The following is a 9,297-nucleotide window of genomic DNA, read 5'->3' as shown; positions in this document are numbered from 1 at the left end:
TAATCCATCCTCCTGACACGTGTGGCATATCAGGAAGCTGCTTAAACAGCATGATCATTACACAGGTGAACCTTGTGCTGGGGACAATAAAAGGCCACTCTAAAATGTGCAGTTTTGTCACACAACACAATGCCACAGATGTCTCAAGTTGAGGGAGTGTGCAATTGGCATGCTGACTGCAGAAATGTCCACCAGAGCTGTTGCCAGATAATTAAAAGTTCATTTCTCTACCATAAGCCGCCTCCAACATCCTTTTAGAGAATTTGGCAGTACGTCCAACCGGCTTCACAACCACAGATTTATGGCATTGTGTGGGCGAGCGGTTTGCTAATGTCAACGTTGTGAACAAAGTGCCTCATGGTGGCGGTGGGACTATGTTATGAGCAGGCATATGCTATGGTCAACAAACACAATTGCATTTTATCGATGCCAATTTGAATACACAAAAATACCCTGACAAATTGTGAGGCCCATTTTTTTTACGGTATCTGTGACCAACAGATGCATATCTGTATTCCCAGTCATGTGAAATCCATCATTCATTTATTTCAATTGACTGATTTCCTCATATGAACTGTAACTCAGTAAATACAATGAAATTGTTGCATGTTGCGTTTATATTTTTGATCAGTACATGAGGACCACTTAGGGAAATGTGACTCTCTTGATGCATCGCTGATAGTAGTAATTGCATTGGTCACATTACTCATTGATCAAATTGATCATTCCCTTGCACTGTTTATGAAAGCAGTGGGGACATTGATCTATATTTAGTTATGTAGTGTAGCTGTTTATGCATTTACATGTTGTGTTCATATACCTCCCACTGTTTGTTCTTCATCCACACCTGTTTATTAGTGATATACACCTAGAGCACAGTTGTTTATCATGTATACGGTGTATCCCTTCTCCCTCCATCCGTGGTGTGTTGCTGTGCGATGCCTCTCGTCACTCCACAGCGCCAATGTAATTGTCTCCACTGTTCCTCTTTGTTCCATCTCAGCGCTTACGCCTGACAGTTTGACTGCCTGTCTTTCCCACAGATTTCCACCCATAATATCAGTACTTTGTGTTTCTCCCTCTCTCCCTCCCTCTTCCTCCTCCTCCCCCTCTCTCAGTCTTTCTGTTCCTTATTCATTAAAAAGATGGTGTTTTTCGAGGGGAGTTGTCGAAAGTTTACTTTAAAGGACCATATCGCAGGAGCAGCAGCTGTTGTGCTGGTGACATTTTGATGTGGAAGTCGCTTTGTGCTTGAGGGAGCGAGATGCCACAAGCAGCTTTTTTTCTCTGTCTCCCTCCGCTTTCTCTTTCCTTTTCTTTTTGTCTCATCTGTTTCTCAAACACCTTCAGAGAAGCGATTGAGAGCTTGGTGCGTTTATATATATTTTTTTATCGTGATCAATTATTTAGCAGGCGGTGGTTGCCTTACATGTTAAAGAACACTTACTCCAATAATTACAGGGAAGTCCTAGAGCAGAGTTAGAGAGGGAGAAAGGGAGAGAAAGAGAAACAAGACAGACTGACAGAAAGACAAACAAGAGATGGACAGGGAGGGAGTGGAGGGGAAGATAGAGGCAGATGATGGACAGAGACTAAGACAGACAGAAAGAGAGAGAGAGAAAGAAACAGAGTGAGTCTGTCATGTCTGAAGGGTGAAGGTGCCACCCACTACTCTATACTGCCTACCTCTACTCCACTGCACATTCACTATAACACAATGACCTGGGTCTGACCTTCACACTAGAACATTATACCTACAGTCGTGGCCAAAAGTTTTGAGAATGACACAAATATTAATTCCACAAAGTTTGCTGCTTCAGTGTCTTTAGATATTTTTGTCAGATGTTACTATGAAATACTGAAGTATAATTACAAGCATTTCATAAGTGTCAAAGGCTTTTATTGACAATTACATGAAGTTGATGCAGAGTCAATATTTGTAGTGTTGAGCCTTCTTTTTCAAGACCTCTGCAATCCGCCCTGGCATGCTGTCAATTAACTTCTGGGCCACATCCTGACTGATGGCAGCCCATTCTTGCATAATCAATGCTTGGAGTTTGTCAGAATTTGTGGGTTTTTGTTTGTCCACCCGCCTCTTGAGGATTGACCACAAGTTCTCAATGGGATTAAGGTCTGGGGAGTTTCCTGGCCATGGACCCAAAATATCAATGTTTTGTTCCCCGAGCCACTTAGTTATCACTTTTGCCTTATGGCAAGGTGCTCCATCATGCTGGAAAAGGCATTGTTCGTCACCAAACTGTTCCTGGATGGTTGAGAGAAGTTGCTCTCGGAGGATGTGTTGGTACCATTCTTTATTCATGCCTGTGTTCTTAGGCAAAATTGTGAGTGAGCCCACTCCCTTGGCTGAGAAGCAACCCCACACATGAATGGTCTCAGGATGCTTTACTGTTGGCATGACACAGGACTGATTGTAGTGCTCACCTTGTCTTCTCCGGACAAGCTTTTTTTCCAGATGCCCCAAACAATCGGAAAGGGGATTCATCAGAGAAAATTACTTTACCCCAGTCCTCAGCAGTCCAATCCCTGTACCTTTTGCAGAATATCAGTCTGTCCCTGATGTTTTTCCTGGAGAGAAGTGGCTTCTTTGCTGCCCTTCTTGACACCAGGCCATCCTCCAAAAGTCTTCGCCTCACTGTGCGTGCAGATGCAGCTGAATCAACTTTAGGAGACGGTCCTGGCGCTTGCTGGACTTTCCTGGCCGCCCTGAAGCCTTCTTCACATTAATTGAACCGCTCTCCTTGAAGTTCTTGATGATCCGATAAATGGTTGATTTAGGTGCAATCTTACTGGCAGCAATATCCTTGCCTGTGAAGCCCTTTTTGTGTAAAGCAATGATGACGGCACGTGTTTCCTTGCAGTTAACCATGATTGACAGAGGAAGAACAATGATTCTAAGCACCACCCTCCTTTTGAAGCTTCCAGTCTGTTATTCAAACTCAATCGGCATGACAGAGTGATCTCCAGCCTTGTCCTCGTCAACACTCACACCTGTGTTAACGAGAGAATCACAGACATGATGTCAGCTGGTCCTTTTGTGGCAGGGCTGAAATGCAGTGGAAATGTTTTTTGGGGGATTCAGTTCATTTGCATGGCAAAGAGTGACTTTGCAATTAATTGTAATTCATCTGATCACTCTTCGTAACATTCAGGAGTATATGCAAATTGCCATCATACAAACTGAGGCAGCAGACTTTGTGAAAATTTATATTTGTGTCATTCTCAAAACTTTTGGCCACGAATGTACACAGCAGTCATTTCAGCCCCATTCCCAGGTATATAGAGCATGCAGAGCGGTGCAGTACTCCTGTGGTTCTAGCTAGGTGTTCCGCTCGGTGCCTGCTGATAGCAGTGATAATTAGACAGTGTGACATCTATAATAAGACCCAATGCCATAGAGCTCTGTAGGGAGCAGAAGCACTGGATTACACCGTGGCAGGATGTGGGGCAGGGCGTCAGAGACTAGACTTTGATTATGAGCCACCAGAATAGGTGTGTGTGTGTATATCTACCTATCCATGTGTGTGAGTGTGTGTGCTTGCGTGCGTATCTCCCTTATCCATCTGTGTGCATGTATGTGTGTATATGTGTGTGTGTGTGTGTGTGTGTGTGTGTGTGTGTGTGTGTGTGTGTGTGTGTGTGTGTGTGTGTGTGTGTGTGTGTGTGTGTGTGTGTGTGTGTGTGTGTGTGTGTGTGTGTGTTGCTGTGTGGTTTACTTAAGAGAGATACTGTTCCACTGCTGGGGCCAGGATAGGTGAACACCACCTATTCCCCGGCCACCCAGCCCCAGAATTACAGCTCAACCCACCTGATGCTACACAGGTAGAACCCTGCTCTTACCGTCTGACGCCATGGACATTTGATTACTCTTCACTTTGGTTGTTGTGGGCAAAAGTCTGCAATTGCTCAGAAGTTTTAGGGGAAAAAAATCGATTTAAATTTCAGCATTATTATCATGCTTATGATGAACATGATCATTATCATCCTCCTTATCCTCCTCCTCCATTACCATCCTTGTCCATTCTCTACCAGTGATCCAGATACGCTGAGTAAACAGTCTGCATTTGTTGGTCTCCTGTAGGTGTCTAAGAGAGACAGTGTAACGGTGGACTACATGGACTTCCTGAGGAGGTACAGCAGGGTGACTACAGCACAGAGACCCTACAGCTCTACAGCCTCCTCTACAGCACAGAGACCCTACAGCTCTACACCCTCCTCTACAGCACAGAGACCCTACAGCTCTACAGCCCCCTCTACAGCACAGAGACCAGACACCTCTACAGCCTCCTCTACAGCACAGAGACCAGACACCTCTACAGCCTCCTCTACAGCACAGAGACCAGACACCTCTACAGCCTCCTCTACAGCACAGAGACCCTACAGCTCTACAGCCTCCTCTACAGCACAGAGACCAGACACCTCTACAGCCTCCTCTACAGCACAGAGACCAGACACCTCTACAGCCTCCTCTACAGCACAGAGACCCTTCAGCAACACCAGGTGGGCACATCACCATTACACTGTAACGCGCATAGGTGAAAAGACTATCTGTGTTACATGACCCTATGGTTGGTTTGGTTCAGCAGGTTGACCCCTCTCTCTCTCTCTCTCTCTCTCTGTTTGTCTGTCTGTCTTTCAGGTGTGTCTCTGGATCAGACCAGAGGGGTATGACCCTGACTGAGATACAGCAACGCCTCAAACACAAGGTTTGGATGACACACACACACACACACACACACACACACACACACACACACACACACACACACACACACACACACACACACACACACACACACACACACACACACACACACACACACACACACACACACACACACACACACACACACACACACACACACACACACACAAAAAGCCACTAATGCACACCTTGTTGTTTCAACACAAGCCTGGAGAAGATAGATACCGTTCTATATAAAAGGGAGGTGACAAACATGACCAAATGACATGTCTATGTGGGCGGTGAAGTGAATCACCTGTGAAATTGAGATCGAGATGTTTTTGTCATGTCAACATAATAATGTCCCTATGTATCCAGAAGAATGTACAGCCCACGTAGGAGGCATACTACACTTAACACAAATATAAACGGAGCATGTAAAGTGTTGGTCCCATGTTTCATAAGATGAAATAAAAGAACCCCCTGAAATGTTCCTGATTAAACAGGATGATCATTACATAGGTGCACCTTGTGCTAGGGACAATAAAAGGCCACACTAAATATGCAGTCTTGTCACACAACACAATGCAACAAGTGTTGAGTGAGCGTGCAATTGGCATACTGACTGTAGGAATGTCCACCAGAGCTGTTACCAGAAAATGGGATGTTCATTTCTCTACCATAAGCCGTTTTAGCGATTTTGACAGCACGTCTAACCGGCCTCACAACTGCAGACCACGTGTATGGCATCGTGTGGGCGAGCTGTTTGCTGATGTCAATGTTGTGAACAGAGTGCCCCATGGTGGCGGTGGGGTTATGGTATGGGCAGGCATAAGCTATGGACAACAAACATAATTGCATTTGATAGATGGCAATTTAAATGCACAGAGATACCATGATGAGATCCTGAGGCCCATTGTCATGCCACTCATCAGCCGCATCACCTCATGTTTCAGCATGATAATGCACGGCTCCATGTCGCAAGGATCTGTACACAATTCCTGGAAGCTGAAAATGTCCCAGTTTTTCCATGGCCTGCATGCTCACCAGACATGTCACCCATTGAGCATGTTTGGGATGCTCTGGATCGACGTGTACGACAGTGTGTTCCAGTTCCCGGGAATATCCAGCACCTTCACATAGCCATTGAAGAGGAGGGGGACAACATTCCACAGGCCACAATCAACAGCCTGATCAACTCTATGTAAAGGAGATCCGCTGAGGCAAATGGTGGTCACACCAGATATTGACTGGTTTTCTGACCCACGCCTCTACCTTTTTTTGAAAGGTATATGAACAGATGCATATCTGTATTCCCAGGCATGTGAAATCCATAGATTAGGGCCAAGTTAATTTATTTCAATTGACTGATTTCCTTATATGATCAGTAACTCAGTAAAATCTTAGAAATTGTTGCATGTTGCGTTTATATTTTGGCTCAGCGTATAATGCAACCATCTGTATTTGCATTTTGCAGTGCATATGTTCCAGATATTAACTAGGTTGTTTATTGTGATGTGAAATAGAGGATTGTACTAAATAGAATCAGTGGTTAAATGAAGCCCTCAGAGATTGGGGTTGTCACAGTTCTGTTCTGTTGGGCTTTACGACAGGCTGCTGTTCTGTTGGGCTTTACGACAGGCTGCTGTTCTGTTGGGCTTTACGACAGGCTGCTGTTCTGTTGGGCTTTATGACAGGCTGTTGTTCTGTTGGGCTTTATGACAGGCTGCTGTTCTGTTGGGCTTTACGACAGGCTCCTGTTCTGTTGGGCTTTATGACAGGCTGTTGTTCTGTTGGGCTTTATGACAGGCTGCTGTTCTGTTGGGCTTTACGACAGGCTGCTGTTCTGTTGGGCTTTATGACAGGCTGCTGTTCTGTTGGGCTTTATGACAGGCTGCTGTTCTGTTGGGCTTTATGACAGGCTGTTGTGCAGTGGGTAATGTAGTGACGTACAGTGCCTTCGGAAAGTATTCAGACCACTTGACTTTTTCCATATTTTGTTACGTTACAGCCTTATTCTAAAATGGATTAAATAAAAGATCTCAGCAATCTACACACAATACCCCATAACGAAGCGAAAACAGTTTTTTTGAAATCTTTGCAAATGTATTAAAATAAAATAAAAAAAATACCTTATTTACATAAGTATTCAGACCCTTGAGCACAGCTGCATCCTGTTTCCTTTGATTATCCTTGAGATGTTTCTACAACTTGATTGGAGTTGACCTGTGGTAAATTCAATTGATTGGACATGATTTGGAAAGGCACACACCTGTCTATATAAGGTCCCACAGTTGACAGTGCATGTCAGAGAAAAACCAAGCCATGAGGTCGAAGGAATTGTCCGTAGAGTTCCGAGACAGGATTGTGTCTAGGCACAGATCTGGGGAAGGGTACCAAAAAATGTCTGCAGCATTGAAGATCCCCAAGAACACAGTGGCCTCCATCATTCTGAAATGACAGAAGTTTGGAACCACCAAGACTCTTCCTAGAGCTGGCCACCCGGCCAAACTGAGCAATCCGGGGAGATGGGCCTTGGTCAGGGAGGTGACCAAGAACCCAATGGTCACTCTGATAGTTCCTCTGTGGAGATGCGAGAACCTTCCAGAAGGAAAACCATCTCTGCAGCACTCTACCAATCAGGCCTTTATGGTAGAGTGGCCAGACGGAAGCCACTCCTCAGTAAAAGGCACATGACAGCCTGCTTGGAGTTTGCCAGAAGGCACCTAAAGACTCTCAGACCATGAGAAACAAGATTCTCTAGTCTGATGAAACCTAGATTGAACTCTTTGGTCTGAATGGCAAGGGTCACTTCTGGAGGAAACCTGGCACCATCCCTACAGTGAAGCATGGTGGTGGGAGCATCATGCTGCGGGGACCAGGAGATTAGTCAGGATGGAGGTAAAGATGAATGGAGCAAAGTACAGAGAGATCTTTGATGAAAACCTTCTCCAGAGTGCTCAGGACCTCAGACTGGGGCTAAAGTTGACCTTCCAACAGGACAACGACCCTAAGCACACAGTCAAGACAACGCAGGAGTGGCTTCGGGACAAGTCTCTGAATGTCCTTGAGTGGCCCAGCCAGAGGCCAGACTTTATCGAACATCTCTGGAGAGACCTGAATCAAAAGGGTTCTACCTGGAACCAACAAGGGTTCGTCAAGGGACAGCCGAAGAACCCTTTTAGGTTTCTAAGAGTGTACACCACAGCTCAGGTCAGTCACACGTGTGTGTGTGTGTGTGTGTGTGTGTGTATATGAGTGAGTGTGTGTGTGTGCATGCGTGTGCGTGCATATATGAGTGTGTGTATATGACTGTGGGTGGGTGTGTGTGTGTGTGTGTGTGTCTCTGGTCACTCTCTGATGAGTCGTCTCTGCAGAGCATGGTGAGTCTCAGAGGAACAGCTGTGGCTGGTAATGAGTGATACACACACACATATGATGAAGTACCAGTCACAGCTGTTTACCCTGCACATGCGCCTCACTTATCAATATTCCATGTAGACCACAGTCCCCCTCTTACCTCCCTCCTTTGATACCTCCCACCTCCACCTCCTTGGAGACGTGCAGAGTGAGAACATTAGCTCACCTCTGGAGTAACCATCCAAGGAACTTTGAATGAGGAACACTCTCTCTCTTTCTGGGGTCATTGGGTTCTCTCGCTGTGTTTATCTCGCTGTTGATCTGAGTGGGCTCTCTATGTCTTTCGTTGTTCCAGAACTTGTCATTCATTCCCTTCCTCTCATTCAATCAGTAATAATGTTGTAAGTCCAACTTTCCTCATGCTTAACTTCAAATGCGTCCAAAGAGGTTTAGCTATGTCACCTTGAGTAGAGGTGTATGCTTTGAGTTTCAGTTTCTCTACTTTCCCTAATCCCCCTCTATCCCCCTCCGTAGCCCGCCATCCCCCTCCATACCCCCACCTCTACTGACATGCTCTGACCAGAGAACAATTACCCCCCCCCCCAAACTGACAGACACACGTAAAGGCAGCAGCATTATTCTCTCTGATCTACTCTCTCTCTCTCTCTCTCTCTCTCTCTCTCTCTCTCTCTCTCTCTTTCTCTCTCTCTTTTCTTCTCTTTATTTTCCTCCCTCTCTCCCTCTCCCCTCTCTCCCTCTCCCCTCTCCCTCTCTCTCCCTCTCCCCCCTCTCTGTGTCACTGTGATTTCTCTTCTTAACTTCTATTTGTGATCCACCTCCCTTCATTTCTTTCTGACTCTCTCCCTCCGTCTCCTCTTTCATCGCTCTCTTCAGAGAGCCACCCGCGTCCCTCTGCTTGTCTCCTACCCATAATTCATGGTGACAGGAAAGGTTCGATTGGGCGTGGAGGAGTTCTGGTTGACAGAAAGAGGAACGGGAACACTATTTAGGCCTGTCATTACACACTGTTTACAAGACTTCTTCAGAGTCCGACCGAGACTCACACTCACACATCTCCACACAATTGACCCTATGACACTGTAAATAATGAGAAGTTACTGTGGCTTCACTGACTTTGTCAGTTTGAGATAGAGAAATATACATTTACATTAGTCATTTAGCAGACGCTCTTATCCAGAGCGACTTACAGAAGTGAGTGAATACATATTCATACT

General features: G+C 45.6%; 1 protein-coding gene across 1 annotated transcript in view; it reads left to right on the top strand.

The window, feature by feature from the left end:
- Nucleotides 1-9,297, top strand: part of LOC106576155 (EF-hand calcium-binding domain-containing protein 6) — a 34,158-nt gene that overhangs the window by 1,176 nt on the left and 23,685 nt on the right. Inside the window, 2 exon segments of the mRNA XM_045698644.1 lie at nt 4,100-4,518; nt 4,658-4,724. Coding sequence (XP_045554600.1) covers nt 4,100-4,518; nt 4,658-4,724 — 486 coding nt within the window.

This window comes from Salmo salar, chromosome ssa17 (genome assembly GCF_905237065.1).
Source record: "Salmo salar chromosome ssa17, Ssal_v3.1, whole genome shotgun sequence".
NCBI classification, from domain to species: Eukaryota; Metazoa; Chordata; class Actinopteri; order Salmoniformes; family Salmonidae; genus Salmo; species Salmo salar.
Note: the sequence above shows the minus strand (reverse complement) of the source record. Positions and strands in the feature narration are given on the sequence as shown.